Source organism: Schistocerca americana, chromosome X, assembly GCF_021461395.2.
Source record: "Schistocerca americana isolate TAMUIC-IGC-003095 chromosome X, iqSchAmer2.1, whole genome shotgun sequence".
NCBI lineage: Eukaryota > Metazoa > Arthropoda > Insecta > Orthoptera > Acrididae > Schistocerca > Schistocerca americana.
The window spans coordinates 301,912,481-301,938,972 of record NC_060130.1 but is presented as its reverse complement, the minus strand read 5'-3'; the positions used below and the strand labels follow the sequence as shown (position 1 = coordinate 301,938,972).

The following is a 26,492-nucleotide window of genomic DNA, read 5'->3' as shown; positions in this document are numbered from 1 at the left end:
TCACATAAGGCTATGACTGTGCTCTACTCTAGTAGGCTATACTATGCATGTGGGAGTTAAAATGACAAGAATGATTCTTCCCAACTAATATCTAAATATGTTACCAATGGACTTGAACCTCACATTCGGGAGGACGACGGTTCAATCCCGCATCCGGCCATCCTGATTTAGGTTTTCTGTGATTTCCCTAAATCGCTCCAGGCAAATGCCGGGATGGTTCCTTTCAAAGGGCACAGCCGACTTCCTTCCCCCTCCTTTCCTAATCCGATGAGACCAATGACCTTGATGTCTGGTCTCCTTCCCCAAAACAACCAACCAATGGACTTGAACAGTAAATGGCCTTCACTATACTCCTAACAGCTGTAAAATGGCAATTGCCCAGAGTTATTGCAACCTGGAATTTTAGGCTGAAGACTGCAGAGATTTGTTTAGTGTGAGAGTTGCATCACATGAAAGCTGTATATCATGTCCATATAATCAATCTGTAACTTATATGGAATATTAAGGAAAATTTATTGATTTTCATTTAATGTGCTGATATTTCCCTATATGATAATCTCGCAATTTAATTAGTTAATTAAACAAATACGATGTGTCTGTTCCTTCAGAATAGGGGTCATCACACGCTGCACACCACTGGTAGTCCTTACCATCGTGGTTGTAGTGAAGCATAAGAACAGTCTCTCTTTCTAATGCCATCAAGAAGTTGAGAGTTTTTAAGTAGAGCAGATTTTCTCTCCTTTCAGGTGACTGATTAGGTCAGCTACTGCTGTACAGCACTGGTGTGTTGATTAGATGAGCAAAATTTGAATCTTTAAGATATTTTTATTCAGAAGTGAGACCTGTGGACTACTAACAATGACTTCATTTTTAATTTCTCAGTTGTAACTCCATACTGTAGTATCAGTGGGCTTCCACAAAACATATCAAATGTCATATCACATCGTATTTTCTGTCTAATATTAATATTTCATTAGACTGAATATTATGAAAAGGAAAGTTGCTACTCACCATATAGCAGAGATGCCGATTCAGAGATAGGCACAACAAAAAGACTGTCACAAGTAAGCTTACAGCCATCAAGGCCTTCATCAAAAAAGACGACAGGCACACGCACACACACACACACACACACTCACACACACACACACACACACACACACGCACGCACGCACGCACGCACGCACGCACTCACACACAAATGCAACTCACACACACATGACAGCAGCTTCTCGTAACTGGCAGTGTTGCTTCAGTTGCCAGGACTGCAGTCGTGTGTGTGAGTTGTGTTTTCATGAGTGTGCATGTGTGGCTGTCATCTAGTTTTGACAGAGGTCTTGCTGACCAAAAGCTTATTTGTGACAGTCTTTTTGTTGTACCTGTCTGTAACTCAGTATCTCCACTATATGGTGAGTAACAACTATCCTTTTCAAAATACTGTTACATTCCATTCTGGATTTTCCATTGTTTGATTTCATTAGATTCGATATATCAGCAGTGAGAAGGTTCTTGAGGATGTGTAACATGCCAGGAATCCAGAAATACACTACTGGACATTAAAATTCTGATCCCCAGACAACTAGTAACTAACATAATCTTTCTTATTGTAAGTACACAGTGTAATAATTCTAAATTTGTAGAATAAATGGGGTATATAGGTAGCAGAATTTAATACACACATTTGCTACCTGAGGCAGTAGCACCTGCTCAAATCAGGCTGGGCATAGAATTGAACTGACCTTGGACGACAGATATATCATTCTGTGATGCCTCTACTCTATGCCAAAATTTTTCTGTCATAGAGAGTGGCAAGTGGTGGTATACCAACCTCTTGGCAACTCACGAGCAGATGTTTTCAATGGATGTGAGATTTGAAGAACATGCTGGTCAAGGCATCAGTCGGACACTGTCTGTATTGAGGTAGGTCAGCAGAGCACAGGCTGTGTGCAGTTTCATATTATCCCTTTGAATGATAACATGATGAAGATCTTGACGACAGGTCACAACCACAGGCCTCAACAAGTCAGAAACGTAATTCCAGCTGTCCAAATTACTGGCTATGTGGACCAGAGGCTATAGTGCTCTGTACCACCACACCACGTTGTGGATCTATATGATGACTGTAACATGGGTACATCCATCATGATGCTGTATGCAAAATCATGACTCATCTGAATAGGCAATGTGGTGCCATTCCTGTTCCAGTGTTGCTGTTGGACTCACCGCAGTGGGCTAACTTCTCTCTGCTGCCCTGCAAAGGGAAGATACAGTAATAATAATCATGATACTGACAATCCACTATGCTCCAGACAGCACCACCCTGTCTGTGTGGATAAATATGTTTCTGCAAACAAGCCCGTTTCCTTGCTCATGGTACCTGATGTGGCTCCAAAGTTTGCACACCTGATCAAACAATATATTTATCCATTCAGGTACTAGTCATTGGGGGGAGGGGGAGAGAGAGAATCAAATACTCATTGCAGCCAATGATAGCTGATAGCAGTGTTTTCTTTTTCTTTTTTTTTAAATTGGTGCATTATAAGAGATGCAATGAACTGGGTTCCTTTACATCTGAATCTTTCATTTACCCAAAAAATATTTCATGTTTATGATCCTAGAGATATTTTTCCAAATCTGAGCAGTGGTTGCAGAATCATATATCATTTCTGATGCTATATGGGTGAATGTTCTGATATAGTGATAGCAAAACAAAGTTATCAATTACTACACATGAAATGATGGCTGAAGACCCTGCAAGGCACCACATTCCTATAGGCTTACTACAAATGTGATATTACTCTTAGCCCTTAGTTGGCTATTTGTGTACAAATTTTTCTTTACTTTTATACTTTGTGGTGAGGTATTTCATATGCTGGGCAGCATTCCTGCAACTGATCTCCGTGCATGTGGGGTGTATTTCTTTTTTTTTTTTTCACGTACAAATTTAAATGCAGAGGGAAAGAAATATAACATGTCAATGAAATTGGTTGTATTTGTTGGGGATTCTTCCTTCAGAAAGTTAGACTTTATCATTATAATAAAAGTCATGTTTATTCCTAAAGTAGCAGTTGCTCAATAATATTTTACTTACCTAACATGTCATTTAAGTGAAATATGGTTGCACAATAGTGATCTAAATATCATATGCAGTTTTTGCTACAGTCCTTCTGGAACCATTAATGACAGTTTGGAAGATGCTACTACAGACTGAGAAATCCTTTTTCCAGAGCACAGTTTATGCTCTTCATAATATCATGACTTACTCTGTCTCCATGAATACTAGTATGCACATGGTAATTTGTGTTGCTAATTTAATAGCATATGTACATTTTTTGAAATTTCCATCATATGTTTTTCTTTACAGGTATGCTAAAAATCCTGAAGAAATGGGTGTTAAAGAGCTGCAAAATTTTATGAAGAAAGAACAACATTTGAACAATGTAACAGAGGAGCAATGTTTATCATGGATTGAGGCTTTTGAACAGTCAGAAATGAGAAATAATCAAAAACTGTCATTTATTGGTAAGAAAAAATCTACAGTGAGCGACTTTCCTATTAATCAACTTTCATATGGAATGGCCAAAAGTCCCAGTATTCTAACACTATTTCAATAGCAAGTACGGCTGAGTCTCATTTCTATCCTACTATAATACAAATAAATATTTAAAGACCATCCCTCAAGTACAGAACAAAGTTACAGTGAACTTTTGGAAATCGCACATCAGAACCAACCTGATAATGGACAAGTTCTTCAAAACCAAACTGCCACATAAACTCGCAAAAATTCCATGTCTCAGAATTCCCATAATGCCTTTTCTTGCATCCCACAAATAACCATGACTACCTTCCATCACTGTAGCAGTCAAATGCCATTTAATAACAATAAAAGAACAAACAACATCTCTTCACCAACATACATACCTCCATCTGCTCTTTTGAGATGATTAAAATGATATCACATTCAGCATGAATACCTTGATAATTATCAAAATTATTAGTTGAAAACTGTATCATAATTATGTGAAATTTCTGAATGTATCAATTATAATCAATACTGGGTATGATATTCTGAGGACTGTTTTAGAACATATGTATTTTTATAGTTCAACTCAGAATTTAGGGAGCGAAAAATTCACATGAAAGAATTGGCAGATGTTAAAATGCAAGTAATGCTGTATCTTATATAGCTCCTACCAAAATTGCTACTGTGAAACATTTTAAAATACACTGTTGGCTGTTAAAATTGCAGCATCGCAAAGATGACATACAACAATATCAAACTGTCATGAAGTGCACTGGATATTTGACTATGTAAATGGTCAGCATTTCGCACAGAAACTGTACAAATTGGATATATAAAGGAAGATTACATAATAAATTTCTCATTCAGAAATTGCATTTGAATGTTGTTTGTTGATGACAGTATCACATTATGCCTCATGTAATTAGGAGAAATGACTAAAATGTGTCACAATTCATCAGTGAGAGGATCATCAAGACTTTGATTTATCATTCCCCAAAATTACTGCTCCAATTTGTCAAGATCTACGCCTACACCTATACTCTGGAAACCACTGTTGGGTGCATGGTAGAGGGTATGACCCATTGTACCAGTTATTAGGGTTTCTTACTGTTCCTTTCATGTGTGGAGCATGGGAACAATGATTGTTTGAATGCTTCTGTGCATGCAATAATTATTGTAATGTTATCTTTACAATCCCTAAGTGGCCATTCATGCCGGCCTTCTCTGTATACATTCAATATACCCTGTTAGTCCTATCTGGTATGGGTCCCACACACTTGGGCAATATTCTAGAACTGGTTGCATGCGTGATTTGTAAGCATTCTCCTTTGCAGACTGATTGCACTTCCCCAATATTCTACCAATAAACCAAAGTCTACCACCTGCTTTATCCACGACTGAACCTACATGATCATTCAATTTCATATCCATACAAAGTGTTACACCCAGGTATTTGTATGAGTTGGCCTAATCCAACAGTGACTCATTGATATTATAGTCATAGGATATTATGTTTTTTCATTTTGTGAAGTGCAAAATTTTACATTTCTGAATGTGTAGAGCCAGTTGCCAACCTCTGCATCATGTTGAAATCATATCAAGATATAACTGAATATTTATGCAGCTTCCTTCAGATACACTTCACTATAGATAACTGCACTGTCTGCAAAAAGCTGGATTTTATTATTAATATTGTCTGCAAAGTCATTAATATACAATATGAACAGCAAGGATCCCAACAAACTTCCATGGAGCACACACACGAAGATATTTCTGCATCTGACGATGACTCTCCATCCACAATAACATGCTTTGTCCTCCCTACCACAAATTTCACTTGATACCACATATGATTGTATCTTTGACTATAAATGTAGGTGCAGCACTGAGTCAAATGCTTTTCAGCAATCAAGAAATACTGCATGTACCTGGTTGCCTTGATCCAAAGCTTTCACTATGTCGTATGAGCAAAGTGTAAGTTGGGTTTCACATGATTGATGTTTTTTGATCCATGCTGGGTGGCATTCAGACGGTCCATGAAAATGAATGCCTCGCCAATAAGCTGCTGATATGGTTGCACTATTGATCGGAGAATGCCATTCATGTATCGTACAGCCATTACGGAGCCTTGCATGACCACCAGTGGCATACTTCATCCCCACATAGTGCCACCCCAAAATATCAGGGAGCCTCCACCTTGCTGCACTCGCTGGACAGTGTGTCTAAGGCATTCAGACTGACCAGGTTGCCTCCAAACATGTCTGCGATGACTGTCTGGTTGAAGGCATATGCAACACTCATCAGTGAAGAGAATATGATGCCAATCCTGAGCAGTCCATTCGACATGTTGTTGGCCCATCTGTACCGCGCTGCATGGTGTTGTGGTTGCAAGGATGGACCTCGCCATGGATGTTGTGAGTGAAGGTGCACATCATGCAGCCTATTGTGCAACGACAATGGACTTTGCCAGATAGCATTGATCTACATCATATGGGCTCAGCACCTGGTATAATAGTATGGAGTACCAATGCATACACATTATAATCACCTCTGGTTCATTCTCCAGATCTTTCACCCTTGGGAAAATCTGGTCATAGGATGCCAAAAGACTGGCACATGACCACTCACCAGCAACTAGAACTGATGAACTCTGGCATAGAATAATGTATCTTCAAGGTGTTCCAAAACGATATTTATAACTTTGACCATGCGTATTTCAGAAACATGGATAGATAGAAATGTGTAGTACATGATGTAATGTTCACACACACTTAAAGATCTTTTCTTGTGTGTAGAATGGTTGATAGAGACCAGATCTGGATACATTACAGAAGCACATCACCATCATGTCCAACCATCGGACAAACACACATGAGCTTCAAAGAAACAGGAAGTGTCTAAAAGAGGACGAGTTTTGGGCATCCGAGAATGAGTGATGCAGATGCAAAATTGGTGCAACAAGCATTCCACACACTCTGCCATACTGGGGCAATGACCATTTTCATCAGTAGCTAACCTATAAAAACTAAAGAAAGTTTAGGTGTGAAATACATGTGATCAAAGCTATAAAGATCATTTTGGAAGACCCTGTATATCTATCACCCAACTTCAATTCAATTCCATGCCATGCCAGGTTGGAGCCATTGTTGCTGCAGAGGTGGCCGCTCTGTGTACAAAGTTTCACAGGCTGCGTACCCTCAAATAACCTACAAAGGTGATTATGTATACTTTTTGTTATGCTGTGTATCCACAATAACTAAAATTTCACTATTTGCTATCCTTCCTGGGATTGCAATTTTAATGGCATGCAGTGTAATATAGATTATTGTTGCATTTTAAGGGAACTGTGCTTGCTGTGTCTGTGGCATTCAGTAAGTCACACATGTCACTTAGCCTTGCCAACTATCAAGTGCCTCAGAGGACTTGGTCATATTGGGTGGAGTATGAGTTTGGCAAAAGAATAATTCCCAATCTGGGGGCTTGTGTACACCTGTAACTGGAAGCTCTGAGTGTTTTTCAGTTCCATTATCCATGTGATGGTGGAACATTGTATGTCATAGTGACTGGGATCTTTCTGTAACATTTTGGATCACAAAACTAGTACAAACTACTAACACATTTTTCTAAAAAATTATCTACTGAACATGAAAATCATGGCAAATGCATGAGGTATAAGTGCTCCAATCATCCTTGACATCTCAGTTAACTATAGAAAAATAGGTAACGCTGGTAACATAGCAAGTTAACTGTCATACCACCACTGAGGCTATGGCTATGACGATGACAGTGACAATATGGTGCCCATTACTGTTTGTGAACCACCAGTTGTTGCACTGTCTGTTGTAGTTGCTGTTGATGCTGCTACTGCTGCTGCTACTACTGTTGCTGTTACTGCACCCACTTCTACTGCCATTATTGTTGTTGCTGCTGTATTTATTTCTGTAGGATCAGTGGTTGTACTTTCAGCAGAACTGGTCAGATCCATGTTGCTAAGCTGATGAATAAGCTGTGTGAATCTTCAACAGGCCTCATCACGAATTTGTTCTATCGTATTGTTACTGACTCTGGTATCCCAGCCTGATGTCTTTGAATGGCTGCCAGAATGCATGGTACTCGATCTTGATTAATAGGTGACACTGTTAAAGTTACCAGCGCTAATATTGCCATGTCGCAGCACTGGCCTCAGTGTGCTGCACTGCTGCCATTTCACCAGCCAATTAATGTTGCCAACAAGACTATAAAGCTTCCAGTGGTCAGCTCCACCTTTAGTGGTATAATCATCTCATCTTCTTATCACTAGTAGTAATGCACCATTGTTCGTGTTTTTGGTTTTGTAATTTATAAATTCCATGTTTAAGCATTTAGGAGTAAGTTCACTCCAACAATGCACCACAAACCTATGATAGTACTTTTAGGGCTGTACCTTTGTCTTCCTGAATGGCTACCACAATGGCTCCAGCATTGGGTGCTTTTAGTCACCTTCTACAATTATACCATTAAACACAAGCCACAGTGCAACATACAAATGCAGATGCTCCATCTCACCTACCCACTGGACCAGGCCTGGCCCGTGACCAGCAGAAAGTATAAAATTTCCACGTAGATGGGGAACAGAGACAAGCCTTCAATAGGTTGTCCATTACAGCTGCACAAATCACTGTGTACACGCTCTGCCACCCAATCTTATGGCAAGTCATACACTGTGTACTCCATGGGTGGCCCACATACTTATCGAAGAACACCAGTCCAGAGCTCTGGGCCTCAACTAACCTCTACCACAGTGTGTCCTTCTGATAGACACTGAGGCAGACGCTCACCCTGTCATCATCCTGGCAGCCCTGTGGCCTCAGGTTTTACAACTACTCCATCGTGGTCACTGTTGAATGTCATACATGAAAGCTCTAGCATGGTGACATGTTTTTTCTGACCAGGTTTCGATGAGGACATGGAAGCTATGGTGTGCAGCTGTACCACTTGCTCCCGTCATCAGGCTGCACCTCCATGAGTTTTTGTCTCCAGGACGACCCCCCATCACCCTGGGACCACATTCGTTTGGATTATGTGAGGCTATCTCTGGGCTCTGTGTGGTTAGTAGTCGTGGATGCTTAATCCAGTTACCCATACGTCATCAGTATAGCATCCAGCACAACGAATCAGAATTAACACACTTTTCCAGATTCTAGCCATCGAAAGCCTTCCCAAACCATCATATCAGACAGTAAACAACAATTCATGGTGACAGCTTCTGTGTCTTCAGTGGTGTAAAGCAGCTTCTTAATCTGCCATTCCATCTATCCCTCAATGGCAAAACAGAGTGATGGTGTGGGCATATAAGCAGCAAATGCTGAAATCAGTCTAAATCACTACCATCACAACTGTCCCTGAGTATGTACAGGACAATTCCCATCCATGACAGTACCCCAGCAGAGCTTCTCCATGAAATACAACCCTGAACTCTTCTCCATTTCCTGTCCCCACACCCCCAGCTACCATGCATCTAGCACGTCGGGCAGTATCCATCATTCTCAGGAGCATGGGCATGTCCGTATAGGGCAAACAACATGTGGATGCTGGCTACAGTGGTTACCACCCGTGGGCAGTGCACTATGTCTGTTGACACATCAAGAGGTTTGAAATGCCATCAGCTGGCATTCTAATGATGTATTCACAAAAAGTGTCATAAATAAGGAAACATTAAATGCTTTTCAGACACCAGTATCTACAATAAAGCGAATAAAGTGGGAGCCTGAATTGCAGGAAATGGCAGCAACTGATGTATTTAAAGAGTTTTTCCAGATCATCAAAGCCAAATTTGACTATCTATCCACAGAAGATCAAAAAGAAATGTCCTGCAAACATGTCACAACACAGCCACCGTGTGAAAGAAAAAGCATTGTATACTGATGAACTGAAAAAATTAAAGTGCATTCTACTGCTATTGCATGATCACTACAAAACAGCAACAGATCCCAGTGCAAATAAAGTGCTATACAGCAGATATTTGGAAGCAAAAAGACTTAAAAGATGTAGAAGAAGGCACAAAGAAAAGCAATGATAGGTTCATCAAAGGAATTGATGACTCGTGCAAGGCAGCCTGGGACGTGATGCTATAATAAATGGCAAAAGATGCACCTTGATGAACTGGAGGGGGGGGAAAAACGAAAGATATATAATAAAGATTGTAATATCTTATAAACTTTCTGATAGTTGGGGTGTATACAGAATGTCTACTAATGCCCACAAGAAAATGATGTACAAAATTGCCGAACCATTAACTATGATAATTAATAAGTGTTTTACTGCTGGTGTATTTTCAGACTTTCTGAAACTTGCATGGACAGTACCAGTGTATAAAAAGGGTGACCCAGCCATAGTGACAGGCTTCATGTGAGTCTAGCTGTCAACTCAAACAAATGACCACCACAAAGTTGGCCACCCATTCTGCTGAGCATGACATTCTCAGTTTAAATGGCTGCTTCACAACCTGTGACATTTGGATAGCCTATTTTGGATTCCCCATATGTTTCACTCTGTTGAAATATTTTTCTACAATGTGAGTTGAAATGGGGTTGATTGGGAACAAAATCAGCTGCAACTAAAGTGGGCATGGATTTTGTATTTACTTGTAAGCTAAAGAGGAAAGTAAAAAAAAGCTACTCTAAGGGCATAAATTAACGATATTCAGTCATTTGCAGCAGTGTTCAATTTAACTGAACAAAAATTAAATCCATATTTCCTTCCTTAGGTTTTACAAACCTTCTGATGTCAGAAGAATTTGAAATATTCAGGCCAGGTCACAAAGTCGTTTATCAAGATATGTATCAACCGTTGAATCACTACTACATTGCATCATCCCATAACACGTAAGTAAGGTCTTATAAAAGTACTAGTAACCTTCTTTCTACTGTCTGAATTGTGTCACTTTCCTTGAGTTAGATTGCTCAAAAATGATGCAATGAAAATAAAACCCATTTAAAATGATCTTACTTAGATGGATAATTTGCTTGGTTAAAAATAAATGCTTTCTTTCAGATATCTCACAGGAGGGCAGCTAAGAGGGGACAGCAGTGTAGAGGGATACATCAGCGCTCTGAAAAAAGATTGTCGCTGTGTCGAATGTAAGTAACACTGAACATCATAAAGAACTTTAGTCCAAATAGCCATTGTATGATGCCATTTCACTGGAAAAGTTTTATGTTTATGACACCTCTGACACCAAGAGAATTGAAACTATGTTTCATAATGTTTTCGCAACATTGCATTAAAGCAGGCTAAATGAGAATTTGGAAGTCTTCATACTTTTGTGCCTGTTGCAGGTGATGATAAAATCTTCTGACATATTGCTCTTCAAACTTCTTCACTCTTCAGTAGTTCTCTCTCTGTGCCGGGATGTTCTTCAGGATTCCACTGGCTGAACACTTTCAAATGACAGTGTTGCATCCACTTAGAAAAGGCTATTCTCATGCACTTTTTCTGAGAAGTGGAGTCATTGGACAAACATCTTCTGGCTGCTATTTGTGGACCATCATCATTGGGTACATACTAAAAGAAGATGGAGAGGGTGAATTCAAAATTTTATTGTTGCTGTGCTGCCTCAGTTTTTTCCTGGTACCTATTTATGTCCCCACTCACCAAGGCTGGGTGTTTACTTCTTTAATAGAGGGTAGCCAGAAAGACAGAAGCCTTTTATCATCACCTCTATTGAAATTGTATTCATTCTTTTTTATTTTGACTACTTCATGAGCTTTCCTTCTAAAAATGTTTCTTGCACAAGGACCGATAAACTAATGTAAACTCCTCCTGAACAGGCCATGAAGGCCCAACAGTACTGACAGGCCGCCATGTCATCCTCAGCCCTTAGGCATCTCTGGATGCGGATATGGAGGGACATGTGATCAGTACACCACTCTCCCAGCCGTATGTCAGTTTCCGAGACCGGAGCCACTACTTCTCAATCAAGTGTCTCCTCAGTTTGCCTCACGAGGGCTGAGTGTGCCCCGCTTGCCAACAGCACTCGGCGGACTGGATGGTCGCCCATCCAAGTGCTAGCCCGGCTTGACAGCACATAACTACGGTGATATGATGGGAACCAGTGTTACCACTGTGGCAAGGCCATTGGCCACAAGGACCCATATGTTCTTAAAATTCATAATCTGGTCACGTTTTAATTAGCACTCTGCTACTGTTGATTTTACCATTTGCCCTAAATGTATGTAGTATTCGTGTTCTTTAATGAATTCATTTACTGGTGTAAATGCATAGGCTTCAGTGACAGGTGTCAATAGCATTGAAAGCATTCTATGTATATTGCAGTGTCATCTTACACAATATTTAAAATACTAAAATGTACCAATGTTTTGGCCACATTTCCTCAGAGAAAAAACTGACTATCTGGGTTTTGGGTCCACCAATATTTTGCATCCTGAGAGTGTCACTAGGCCACCAATATCATATTTAGTAGATTTTATTAGTCTTAAAATAACATTGATGTGTGTAAGAAGAGGGGGTGGGGATATGTGGATGACTGTGGGTTGCACAGCTTACTGGAAGTTGGTAGCCCATTACAAATCTGCAGTAAACTTCTGGGGGCTGTGTTCACCTGCTGTTAGTAGGGGAAAGGTGACACCAGTTGTGCATACGCAGTCATACTGGGATTGCTAATAGCCAGAACACTGGGAGGCTGTAGCTGTCTTCCCTGTTCATGTTGTTAGGCTGCTTCAGGATTTTGATTGCCTCTCTTACATTTTGTGTGCACAGCCACAGCTGTGTTGCCAGTACTCATGCTTCTCAAAGCTCCATAGTGTGCCTGCAACTTTGTTTGTGCATCATTAGTGCCAAAATCCTTAGTGGACCATACCAAATTCTAGATCCTGTGGCCACTCCAGAAGGCTGGCTTGATGACTCCTTGGTGAAGCAGCTAGGCTGCTCAGTGACTGATGCCCCTGACATCAGGTAGGTGCACCATCAGGAGCTGTGCTTTTATTTCATTTTCTGTATCTGGCATCCTACTGAACTTGTAAACTCTTCTTATTGTTTTATTGCGATATCCATTGACTTAGAAGGTGTTTGGCAGATCCATCAATTCTTGTTTGATATTGTTTTTATCACTGATGCAGTGGCCTCAAATGGTCAATGTGAATAGAATGAAACATTTCCAAACCTGACGATTATGAGATTTGGTGTGTGGGTACATGTTGGTGTGCATGGTTTTCCTGTAGACCTTGTAACCCAGTTTACCATTTTGTAACTGGCAGTTCTGTAAACCTCCATATCAAGAACAGAACCACGCTGTTACTTTCTCATTCTAATGTGAACTGGATGTTGTTATGTAGGGTGTTAATACACTGATACAAATTTTGCTGCAATGCTTCTAAATGCACCCAAATGACAAATGTGTCACCCGTGTATCACAGCCAACAGCAGCAATTGCTTGGAGTTTAAGAAAGTTTGCATAAAGCTGTTCAACTCTATCAGAGAAAGGGGAATCTCATTGCCACTCCATCCATTTTTTCATAATATTAATTCATAATATTAATTCTGTCAAATCAGCATTCTAACAGGTCTCACACGTTGCAGCCAAAAAGGTCACACAAGATACAATCAGAACCCTAAAAAGAGTAAAACCACACTAATGTAACATCTCTCAGGAAGAAAGAGCCACCATAGAAGGATGTAGAGGAATGGAGATCATGGTTCTCCAAATGCATAAAGGCAAAGCCACAGTTGTAATGGAAAGGATGCAATACGCATAAAAAATGGTGGAATTGTTGAGTTATCCCATCTACAAGGACCATGGCAGTGATGCAACAGCAAAGATTATTACTGAGATGTGAGCCTTAATCCAAGACTCCAGAATTAATCATGACACAGCCAGGGGACTCATCACCAAATCACAATAACACCAAGAATTTATGGAGTAGCTAAGATCCATTAGGAGAGGTGCCACTCCCTCCCTCTGAGGCTTACTGTTAATTTTGACACATTTACTTACAATCTAGCAAAGTATCTGGCTATAAACCTGCAATTCCTTATGGAACATCCAGAATCATATGTGAAGGACTTGACTCACTTCATTTAACTTATATCAGAGTAGCACGTACAGCAAACTGATATATTTAAGCAAACAATGGGAAAACTGATATATTTGTTGGCTTTGGCATAATGTCTCTCTTCACCAATATTCCAAGAGAAGAGACAATGAACATCATTGAGGAATGAATACCACCTTATATCTGTGAGCTGGTGCTGTTTTGTTTGTCACCAACCTATTTCGCGTGGTTTGGTAGACATTATGAACAAATGGACAAGGTGGCAATGAGATCCCACTCTCTCTGAGACCAGAAAACATCTTTATGCAAGCATCTGAGTAAACTGCCTTAAGCTCCACACAATTCCACACTTGATATTGGCTGCAATATGTAGACTAAACATTTGTCATCTTGACTCATGGAGGAGCAGAGCTGCATAAATCCCATCAGCGTGTTAACAGTCTGCATGCGAACATGCAGTTCACACTTGAACAAGAAAGTGATGGAGCATTTCCTTTCCTGGGTGTGGAGGTTTATGGAGCTGCCACTGGCAAAATGGCAAACTGTGTCACAAGGTCTGCCAGGAACCTACCCCACATCAACTGGTAGTTGCATGCTGAATCCCATCATCATCAGGTTCAGAAGTGTGCCATCCTACATGTGCTGACTGCTTGATCTGACTGCATCAGTGACAAAATCAATATCAAACAAGAGTTGATGGAGCTGTGTGATGCCTTCTGATCCAGTGGATATGACAATAAAGCAAAATGAAGAGCTAATAAGTTCAATAGGATGTCAGATATAGAAAATGAAAGAGCAGCTCCCAGTGGTATTCTTATTTTACATCAAGTGTCTCATTCATCGAGTAGCCTGGGTGCATAACCAAGGAGACATAAAAACAGCCTTCTGAGGTGGCCAAAGGATCCAGAGTTTAGTAGAGTCTACTAAGAACACAGTAAAAGAGACACAGTGTGAGTGTGGTACTGCCTACATGGGGGAAACCAGAAGGCCTGTTAGCAAATGCATAGCAGGGGGCAAAACAGTGGATCAGCACTAGCAATGAACCATCAAGACTGTGGGCAGACTATCAAGTTTCAGGACACACAAGTACTGGGAAGACAGCCATGAATGTGCACACAAAAAATAAGAGGGGTAATAGAAACCCTGAAGCAGCCTGACACACCACCAGGGAAGACAGCTACAGGCTCCCATCATCCTAGCTGCTAGTAATCCCAGTACGATGGGCCAGTTGTGATTGCAGGCCAGCGAGTTTACTGAAGACAGCCACAACCAGCTTAACAAACTGCATATGCACAACTGGTGTTGTATTTCTACTACCAACAGCAGGAAAACACAGCCCCCAGAAATTTATTGCAGTTTTGTAGTGGGCTACCAATCGCCAGCAGTCATGCAGCTCACAAATAGTTAGCCATACATCTTCTCCCTTTCTCTTTATACTGTCCAATATTATTTTAGGGTCAATACAGTCTACTAAATGTGACATCGATGGTCTATTGAAAGTAATAATACTGATGTACTTACACCTTGACTAATCAAGCTTTCCTCTGAGGAAGGCCACTACAACTTGGCCAAAAAAACTGGTACATTGTAGTACTTAAAGTGTTTTTTAAGACAATATGGCAGTGTATCGAGATGCTTTTAGTGTCCTTTCTGTTTTACCAATACAGGGTGTTACAAAAAGGTACAGCTAAACTTTCAGGAAACATTCCTCACACACAAAGAAAGAAAATATGTTATGTGGACATGTGTCCGGAAACGCTTACTTTCCATGTTAGAGCTCATTTTATTACTTCTCTTCAAATCACATTAATCATGGAATGGAAACACACAGCAACAGAACGTACCAGCATGACTTCAAACACTCTGTTACAGGAAATGTTCAAAATGTCCTCCATTAGCGAGGATACATGCATCCACCCTCCGTCGAATGGAATCCCTGATGCGCTGATGCAGCCCTGGAGAATGGCGTATTGTATCACAGCCGTCCACAATACGAGCATGAAGAGTCTCTACATGTGGTACCGGGTTTGCATAGACAAGAGCTTTCACATGCCCCCATAAATGAAAGTCAAGAGGGTTGAGGTCAGGAGAGCGTGGAGGCCATGGAATTGGTCCACCTCTACCAATCCATTGGTCACCGAATCTGTTGTTGAGAAGTGTACGAACACTTTGACTGAAATGTGCAGGAGCTCCATCGTGCATGAACCACATGTTGTGTCGTACTTGTAAAGGCACATGTCCTAGCAGCACAGGTAGAGTATCCCGTATGAAATCATGATAACGTGCTCCATTGAGCATAGGTGGAAGAAAATGGGGCCCAATCAAGACATCACCTACAATGCCTGCCCAAACGTTCACAGAAAATCTGTGTTGATGACATGATTGCACAATTGCATGCGGATTCTCATCAGCTCACACATGTTGATTGTGAAAATTTACAATTTGATCACATTGGAATGAAGCCTCATCCGTAAAGAGAACATTTGCACTGAAATGAGGATTGACACATTGTTCGATGAACCATTAGCAGAAGTGTACCCATGGAGACCAATCAGCTGCTGATAGTGCCTGCACATGCTGTACATGGTATGGAAACAACTGGTTCTCCTGTAGCACTCTCCATACAGTGACGTGGTCAACGTTACCTTGTACAGCAGCAACTTCTCTGACGCTGACATTAAGGTTATCGTCAACTGCATGAAGAATTGCCTCGTCCATTGCAGGTGTCCTTGTCGTTCTAGGTCTTCCACAGTCGCGAGTCATAGGCTGGAATGTTCCGTGCTCCCTAAGATGCCGATCAATTGCTTCGAACATCTTCCTGTCGGGACACCTTCATTCTGGAAATCTGTCTCGATACAAACGTACTGCGCCATGGCTATTTCCCCGTGCTAATCCATACATCAAATGGGCATCTGCCAACTCCGCATTTGTAAACATTGCACTGACTGCAAAACCATGTTTGTGATGAACACTAACCTGTTGATGCTACGTACTGATGAGCTTGATGCTAGTACTGTAGAGCAATGAGTTGCATGTCAACACAAGCACCGAAGTCAGCATTACCTTCCTTCAATTGGGCCAGCTGGCGGTGAATCGAGGAAGTACAGTACATACTGATGAAACTAAAATGAGCTCTAATATGGAAATTAAGCGTTTCCGGACACATGTAAACATAACATCTTTTCTTTATTTGTGTGTGAGGAATATTTCCTGAAAGTTTGGCCGTACCGTTTTGTAACACCCTGTCATTTCATGTACTCCTACATTGTGGAGGCAGTCAGACATGTTCATTCTAGGTCAGAGGAAGCCCTTTGTCTTGTGTATTTACGTATATAGTGTTACTATGTAACTTAAACCATTTTTCCAAAGGGTTCTGACTATGGAGTTGGCCACTCTAGACACAATAGCCTTATTTATGGAAGTTCATCATAATTATTGAGTGTTATTGTTCCCCTGAGGAAATGTTTATCACAAGCTCTTACTATCACTGATGTGGAATGTGTGCAAGGACAGAATCTTCAGAGCAGTTTGCACTTTGGCTGGGTGGTGGTATAAAGGAGAGTCTAGATATCTGTTTGTGCTTTTAGTTTTCCTATGACCTTTGTGCCCTAGAACATTTTTAGGCCTTCTGTAGATGCACACATCTAAAACCACTCTCCTCCTCCATGGTGACACTGATTTTTGAATGAATGTTGTTCAGAAAATCAAGAAATTTATGTAGCTCTTTCCTGTTGTGTGGCCATACAACAAGCATGTCACTCACATAGCATGGTTTTAGTTCTGCATTAATGTTAAGCATGCTCATCAAAATCGTCCATGAAAATGGTAGTGGCTACAGGCCAGGAGATCCCATAGCAACCCCATTACATTCATCATAAATTTCCTCCCTATGCTGGTCAGTATTCGGTGACATGACAGGAAGACTCATTTGATGCAAAAAATTTCACTTGGGTCTATTCCAAATGGTTTCCAAGATAGAACACATTTCATGTACACTTGTTTTTGTTCTGGTGGCAGGCATGTATATGTCTTAGCCACGCAACCTCTTAGACATTTTGTTCTAGCCCAACCTAACTCACTACATTTGACCTCTTTGCTCAGGATGTCTTTCTGCCATTAAACTAGCCCATTGAATGTGTAGCTGTCCATGATGTGAGTGGAGTAGTACGAGGGATTGCGAGTGTATCAGAGAGAAGTATCAGTTAACTTTGTTTCTACATGTGATGGCTAAAGTGCCACACATCTACACCAATGAAGAATATGCAGGTGTATTCTTGTGGCTTTTGCAATGGTAGTGCTTCTGATGCTGCCAAAAAATACCACTGATGCTTTCTAACATGTTGAATTTCTGATCATAGAGTGTTTACTAGAGGCTTCAGCACATTACATGAAACAGGTATTCTTCCAAATACCCACCTATTTCTGAATGCATAGTTCAACAATTGGTGCATGAACAGCAACACATTGTTGAAATGGTACAGCATAGTTCTGTTAGCAGCACACAGTGATTGTGGTCATGATAGTACAATCAAATGGCCACCAAGATTGAAAGATCTTACGCCATTAGATTTTTCTTTATGGAGTTGGATAAAGTTTGAGGTGTACAAATGAAAGGTGAATATGTGAGAGGAACTGCTTGATCACATCATGGACACTGTTGCTCTCATTGGGGAATATGCAGAGGCACTCAGATAAATAACTCAGCATGTTCTCTGATAAGCACACAAATACGCTGAAGTCAACAGTGGGATATTCGGATTTCTATTGTGAACTGTACAACAGCTGTAATGTAATGTGTACAATAATGCTTAGAGGTAAATGTGTTAAAAATGTATTTTTCAGTTGATACTTTGTAAAATGCATGTTGTAATGTTTACTAACTGTTGTACATGTTTAAACCTGACAATGTATTGAATATACAGAAAATATATGATGGTGTACATTAAATGTGTTCTGTCTTGGAAACAGAGCTTATATCCATATTAAGTTATTTGTTTCAAATGATAATGCCTGTCATATCCCAGAATATTGACCATTTCCCCTGGGACAACCTGTACTTAAAATACCTTGACTGCAAGTGTAATTCAACCAAGTCACATATTTCTGGAGCAATTTCACCCCAATGATCTGCATCAGATCTGCTACTGGGATGTTAGTAAATAAAGATTTGATATTAAAGTTCACCTGCACATCTGTTGTGGATACTGTTACTGTATGTAATATTTCCAAAAAAAATGGAATCTTTTGCAAAAGAGGTAATTTTTCTGACAAGATGCTTCAGTTTCCCTGATAAATGTCTAGCTAAATGTTCACTGGGGATTTAATCCTTTTCACTATTGATCTCAGTGGACATCCTTCTTTATCAACCTTTGATAGATAATACACTACTGGTCATTAAAATTGCTACACCAAGAAGAGATGCAGATGATAAATGGGTATTCATTGGACAAATATATTATACTAGAACTGACATGTGATTACATTTTCACGCAATTTGGGTGCATAGATTCTGAGAAATCAGAACCCAGAACAACTACCTCTGGCCGTAATAACGGCCTTGATACACCTGGGCATTAAGTCAAACAGAGCTTGGATGGGGTGTACATGTACAGCTGCCCATACAGCTTCAACACGATACCACAGTTCATCAAGAGCAGTGACTGGCGTATTGTGAAGAGTCAGGTGCTTGGCCACCATTGACTAGACGTTTTCTATTGGTGAGAGATCTGGAGAATGTGCTGGCCAGGGCAGCAGTCGAACATTTTCTGTATCCAGAAGGCCCGTACAGGACCTGCAACATGTGGTTGTGCATTGTCCTGCTGAAACGTAGGGTTTCACAGGGATCAAATGAAGGGTAGAGCCACAGGTCGTAACACATCTGATATGTAATGTCCACTGTTCAAAGTGCCGTTAATGTGAACAAGAGGTGGCCGAGACGTGTAACCAATGGCACCCGATACCATCACGCCAGGTGATACGCCAGTATGGCAATGACGATTGCATGCTTCCAATGTGTGTTCACCACAATGTCGCCAAACACAGATGCGACCATCATAATGCTGTAAACAGAACCTGAATTCATCCGAAAAAATGACGTTTTGCCATTCGTGCACCCAGGTTTGTCGTTGAGTACACTGTTGCAGTGATGCAGCGTCAAGGGTAACCGCAGCCATGATCTTCGAGCTGATAGTCCATGCTGCTGCAAACGTCATCAAACTGTTCGTGCAGATGGTTGTTGTCTTGCAAACATCCCTATCTGTTGACTCAGGGATCGAGAATTGGCTGCACAATCCATTGCAGCCATGCAGATAAGATGCCTGTCATCTTGATTGCTAGTGATATGAGGCCATTGGGATCCAGCACGGCATTCCGTATTACCCTCCTGAACCCACCAATTCCATATTCTGCTAACAGTCATTGGATCTTGACCAACGCGAGCAGCAACGTTGCGATATGATAATCTGCAATCACGATAGGCTACAATCCGACCTTCATCAAAGTCGGAAACATGATGGTATGCATTTCTCCTCCTTACACGAGGCATCACAACAACGTTTCACCAGGCAGTGCCGGTCAGCTGCTGTTTGTGTATGAGAAATCAGTTGGAAACTTTCCTCATGTTATCACATTGTAGGTGTCACCACCGGCGCCAACCTTGTGTGAATGCTCTGAAAAGCTAATCATTTGCATATCACAGCATCTTCTTCCTGTCGGCTAAATTTCACGTCTGTAGCACGTCAACTTCATGGTGTAGCAATTTTAATGGCCAGTAGTGTATATTCTGGGTGAGACAAGTGAACATAGTGTCAAACTCTCAGACATAGAGCTGCCCATTTATAGTCTGATAACAGATTTGTCAGTTTTCTTATGATCTTGTTTGTCAGATCACATTTGGGCTTAAGGTGCACTGGCTGCACCAACTGTTGTTTGATCTTCTTGTGGTATTCAACTGTATCTAAAACAACAGTTGCATTCTCCTTCATCCACTTTGGTGACACAATTAATTCATTTCTCTTGAGTTCATTAAGTACTTTCCCTTGCTCCACTAATACTCTGACGAGAAAAAATTGCAGCACCAAAAAATAATTTATGTAGGGTAATGAAATTTTGGGAATACATTTGTCAGGGTACCATATTTAAGAGATTAACATAGCAAGATCACAGGTTAATATATGCGGGAGCTAAGCTGTTGCAAATGTGAAATGCTGGTACTTTAATAACAAATATAACCACCAGAATGTTCAATACATGCAAGCAAACATGGATCCGTTGTGTTGTACAGGTGCCTGATGTCAGTTTGTTGGGTGTAATTCCATGCCTGTTGCAGTTGGTTGGTCAATGCAGGGGTGGTTAATGCTGTCTGTCAATGACGCTGGAGTTGTCATCCAATGATGTCCCATATGTACTCAATTAGAGACAGATCTGGTGATCAAGCAACATGGGTTACAACAGCAGTATGTGGGTGAGCATTACCCTGTTGCTAAACATCCCTTGGAATGCTGTTCATGAAGGCAGCACAACAGGTCCAATCACCAGATTGAATCACAGATTTGCAGTCAGAGTGCAGGGGATAGCCACGAGAGTGCTCCTGCTGTCATACGGAATCACACTTCAGACCATAACTTCAGGTGTAGGTCCAGTGTGTCTAGCCACAAGCAGGTTGGTTGCAGGTGCTCTCCTGGCCTCCTCCTAACCAATGCATGGCCATCACTGGGGCTGAGGTGGAACCAGCTTTCATCAGGAAACACAACACTCCTCTACCCTGCCCTCCAATGATCACTCATTTGACACCATTGATGTCACAAATGGCAGTGCTCTGAAGTCAGTGGAATGCATGCTACAGGGCATCTGGTTTGGAGCTGTCTATGAAGTAATTAATTTGTTGTATCTCTGTGGTACCAATTGCTACTCTCATTGCTGGTGCAGATGCAGTATGATGAGCCAGAACCATACACTGAACACAATGGTCTTCCCTCTTGATAGTGCCCCAAGGCCGTCTAGAGTCCAGTCTTCTACCAGCCGTACATTCTCGTGACCATAGCTGTCAGCAACCACATACAGTGGCTACAATGCTGCCAAGTCTTTCTGCAGTATCGCAGAAGGAACATCCAGCTTCTCGTTTGCCTGTTACACCACCTCATTCAAACTCAGTTGGGTGTCACTGTCACCTTAAAGGCATTCTTGACTAACATGAACTCACCGTGTCCAGTCTCAAAGGTAACTAGTGCTTACTACCATTACAGCATATATTTAAAGCAAACCTGATTTGCATCCTCATAGTGGCACTACTAGAAACACGCCTACCAACTTTTGTTTATGTCACACAACTCTTTCTTGGTGTTTGTCACACAACTCTTTCTTAGTGTTGCAATTCTTTTTCCATCAGACAGCCTCTGCCTGATTTTTTGGAAGATAAACCAATTATGCTATTATGGTACTGATAGTGTCTTCTGTTGTTATTCTCTGAGTTGTATCGTAATTCTGTCAGAGATGGCAAAGCGCCTGGAAGAGCAATTACATGGAATGGATAGTTCCTTGAAAAGAGACTATAAGATGAACATAAACAAAAATAAAACAAAGGTAATGGAATGTAGTTGAATTAAATGAAGTGATGCTGCAGGGATGAAATTAGGAAATAAGACACTAAAAGTAGTAGAGATGTTCAGCTATTTGGGAAGCAAAATAAATGACGATGGCTGAAGTAAAGAGCATATAAAATGCAGACTGGCAATAGCAAGGAAAACATATCAAGAGGAATTTGATAGCATGCAATATAAGTTTAAGTGTTATGAAGTATTTTCTGAAGGTCGTTTTCTGGAGTGCACAAGTGAAACATGAGCAATAAGCAGTAAAGACGAGAATAGAAGCTTTGGAAATGTGGTACTATAAAAGAATGCTGAAAATAAGATAAGTAGATTGAATAACTAATGATGAGATGCTGAATTGAATTGGTTACAAAAGAAATGTATGGCACATCTCCACAAAAAGATGGGGAGGGGGGGGGGGGGGGGAATCAGCTGATAGAACACATACTGATGCATCAATGAATAGTCAATTAAGACCTGTTCTCAGTCCTGCTGTAGCTTCTTCACAGAGGTTCACTACCATATGTTTTGGGTCAAAAATTATGTTTTTCCTGTGCACTTTAGTTGCTAATTTTTTTTATGAATCTTTCTGCTTCGGAGTGTTGATACCTGATACCATTGCAGCTTGATTAAATTTCATCCTGTTCACTGTATCCCAGTCATAATGTGAGAGAGATTTTGTCAGTGAAAAACGCAACTTAATTACGACAGGCCTGATGTAATTTAAGACACTGCATATTTGTCAAATTATTTCACAGAGATGTGCTGCTAATCCTTTTGTTAATCTTATATCTTTCATTGTTTGCATATGGCATTCAATTCATACACATTTAGGAATAACGCCATTGTCACAACCCCTAGAAAAGAAAGCCAGATCACAAAGTAATATACCTCTTTTCTTGTACAGATTCTCCTGTCGTCTGTGGGATGTACAAACCAATAAAAACATTTCATATAAGTCTGCAGGTGTCTGTGGTCATTGTCATTGATGATAAAATCATTAAGCCCTGTCATATTCCCCTTCAAACTTTGCTATTTGACATTTCAGTCCCTCTGCTGGGATCTTCTTCAGGACTTCACTAGTGTACCTGGATGGCTTAACACTGTTGATAGATAGTGTCATGTTCACTTATAAAAGGCTAGTTTCCTGTGCTTCTTCAGAAAAGTTGAGGTAGTTGGTAACTGCCTTTCAGTTGCTACTGGCAGCCTGTTGCCATTGGGTAAATACTAAAAGCAGATACTGGCAGAAAGGTGGAATCCAAAATATTATTGTTGTTGTGCTACCTCAGCTGTTTGCTGTTAACTATCTATGTTCCTCATTTGCTGTGGCTGGATGTTTACTTCCATGATGGTTGGTAGCCACGAAGAAGGAAGCCTTTTGCCATCATTTCTATTGAAGTTGCACTCATTCTTCATTCTATTAAGTACTTCATGGAGTTTCCATCCGTAAATATTACTTTCTTTGGCCAGCACACGTATATTCTTAAAATTTACAACCTAGTAACGTTCTTCTTGCTGCTCTGCTATCACTGACAGGGTTGGCTTGTTGGCGAAGTAGTTGTTTGATCCTAAAAATGAAAAAAAAAAAGGTTTGTCATATAATTTACAGCTAAAATTACATGTCTTTCAATTTTTATGAAATGCTGCACAAAGAATGCAGAGAATTATTAGACCAAGATTATTAGCTTGTTCAAATACTATGTTATTGAAACTTCTAGCAGGTTACTAAATGTAATGGCCAGCTGTGGGGTTGCCCAGTTTTGTGAGGAAAGTATTACACATATAGAGTCTGTTCAGTAGCCAAAGTACAGTGACATATTATACTAGCCCTTTGAAATTATGTGCTTGTTTGCACTGGCTATTCTGCTTGAATACACAGAACTCTGTTGAGCAGTAAGCATGCACATAAAAAATAAATTGTTGCTGTTGTTGTTGTGCACTTTAGTCTGAAGACTGGTTTGATGGGGCCTTCCATGCAAGTCTGTCATGTGCAAGCCTCTTCATCTCTGAATGACTACTGCAACCTACATCCATTTGAACCTGCTTACTCTATTCGTGCTTAGGTCTCCTCTATGATTTTCACCACCCACACTTATCTGCATTACGAACTGACTATTCTTTGATGCCTCAGTATGTGTTCTATCAGCTGATCCCCCACTTTTTAGTAAAGATGTGCCATACATTTCTTTTGTCCCCAACTCAATTCAGCACCTCTTCATTAGTTATTCAATCTTCTTATCTCATTTCCAGCATTCTACTATAGTACCACATCTCAGAAGCTGCTATTCTCTTCTCGTCTGTACTGCTTATCACTCATGTTTCACTTGTGCACTCCAGAAAAATACCTTCAGAAAATACTTCATAACACTTAAACTTATATTGCATGTTATCAAGTTCTTCTTGATATGTTTTCCTTGCTATTACCACTTTGCATTTTATATTGTCCCTACTTCAGCCATCATCATTTACCGGTATTTTGCTTCCCAAATAGCTAAACATCTCTACTACTTTTAATGTCTTATTTCCTAATCTAATCTCTTCAGCATCACTTCATTTAATTCAACTACATTCCATTACCTTTGTTTTACTTTTGTTGATATTCGTCTTATAATCTCTTTTTAAGACACTATCCATTCCATGTAACTGCTCTTCCAGGTGCTTTGCCATCTCTGACAGAATACAACGTTATGGATAAACCTCAAAGTTTTTGTTTCTTCTCCAACTTTAATTCCCTTTAAATATTTCTCCTTGGTTTCCTTTACTGCTTGTTCAATGTACAGGCTGAATAACATCAGGGATAGGCTAAAACCCTGTCTGGTTCCCTTCTCAACTACAGCTCCCCTTTCATACCCTTTAACACTTATAATTGCAGTCTGGTTTCTATTTAAGTTGTAAATAATCCTTGCTCCTTGTATTTCATTGTACTACCTTCAAAATTTCAAAGAGTGCAGTCCAGTGCTTTTTTTCTTCCTGAGGCCTGAGAGTATTCCCCCTATATCATACATCTCACACAGTTATGTAGAGGTTTTGTCATGGCTTGCTCTCCCAAGGATCTCAATAACTCTGAGGGAATGTCATCTACTCCAGGTTTCCATTTAAATCTTTCAGTGCTCCAGCAAAGTCTTCTCACTGTATCATATCCCTCATATCAGCTGCATCTACTTCCTCTTTTCTTTCTAAAAGATTGCCCTCAAGTTTGTTTGCCTTATAGGGACTCTCTTTATATTCATTCCACCTTTCAGATATCTCTTCTATTGCTTACTACTGTCTTTCCATTTGTGTTCTTGATATTCATACAGTTGCTTTTGTTTTTTTCCTTTTCTTACTATTGAATTCCAGTCACCCATCATAATTAAATTTTCACCTCCCTTAACTGTCTGAATAAATTCCCTTATATCATTACACATTCTTTCAATCTCCTCTACATATTCAGAGCTAAGTGGCACATAAACTTGCACTACTGTGGTGGGTGTTGTCTTTGTGTCTATTTTGCCAACAATAATTTGTTCATTGTGCTGTTTATAGTAGCATACCTGCATTCCTATTTTCTCATTCATTATTAGGCTTACTCCTCAGTGACACCTATTTGATTTTGTATTAATAAACCCGTACTGACCTGACCAGAAGTACTGTTCTGCCTGCCACAACATTTCACTAATTCCCACTATATCTGACTTTAACCCATCTGTTTCTCTTTTTAAATTCTCTAACATACCTATCTGATTAAGGATTTAACATTCCACACTCAAACCTGTAGAATGCCAATTTTTGTTTTTTTTTTTAATTGATGATATCTGCCTGTGTAGTCCATTCATCAATCATATGCAGGTCTTCCTTCACTTTGCTACAATCTTCCAGCATTGCTACCTTCTCATAGACAACCACATCATCTGGAAACATCCTCATACAGCTTTTGACATTAACCACTAGATAATTTATATACAGGGTGTATCAAAAAGAATCATCCAATTTGGCACATCTATATTTCTGAAACTAATAAACATATTCAGTGAATTTTGTGTTTTGATTAACATGAAACTCAATGCACTCACCTTGAGATGCTCAGTATGTCAATTCAGTATTCAAATTGAGCCCACACTGCAGCAAGCATGTCTTGAGTTACAGCTTCCTCAACTGCTGTTATGCGATGTCTCTGTTCATTCATTGTTGCTGGTAATGGAGGCACAAAACAGAGTCTTTTACAAACTCCCACAAGAAATAATCACATACAGTCAGATATGGTGACTTTGGAGGCTAGTAATGCAAGGTGGAATTATTTGGTACACTGTGACCGATCCATCATTGAGTAATCTTTTGGTTTAAAAATTCCCACAC

General features: G+C 40.2%; 1 protein-coding gene across 2 annotated transcripts in view; it reads left to right on the top strand.

Moving 5' to 3' along the window:
- LOC124556576 (1-phosphatidylinositol 4,5-bisphosphate phosphodiesterase eta-2-like) overlaps nucleotides 1-26,492 on the top strand; it is a 409,152-nt gene that overhangs the window by 311,585 nt on the left and 71,075 nt on the right. For both annotated transcript variants that reach the window (XM_047130534.1, XM_047130533.1), the window contains exons 6-8: nucleotides 3,365-3,522; nucleotides 10,269-10,386; nucleotides 10,556-10,641. In XM_047130534.1, coding sequence (XP_046986490.1) covers nucleotides 3,365-3,522; nucleotides 10,269-10,386; nucleotides 10,556-10,641 — 362 coding nt within the window. The remainder of the gene's footprint in view (nucleotides 1-3,364; nucleotides 3,523-10,268; nucleotides 10,387-10,555; nucleotides 10,642-26,492) is intronic.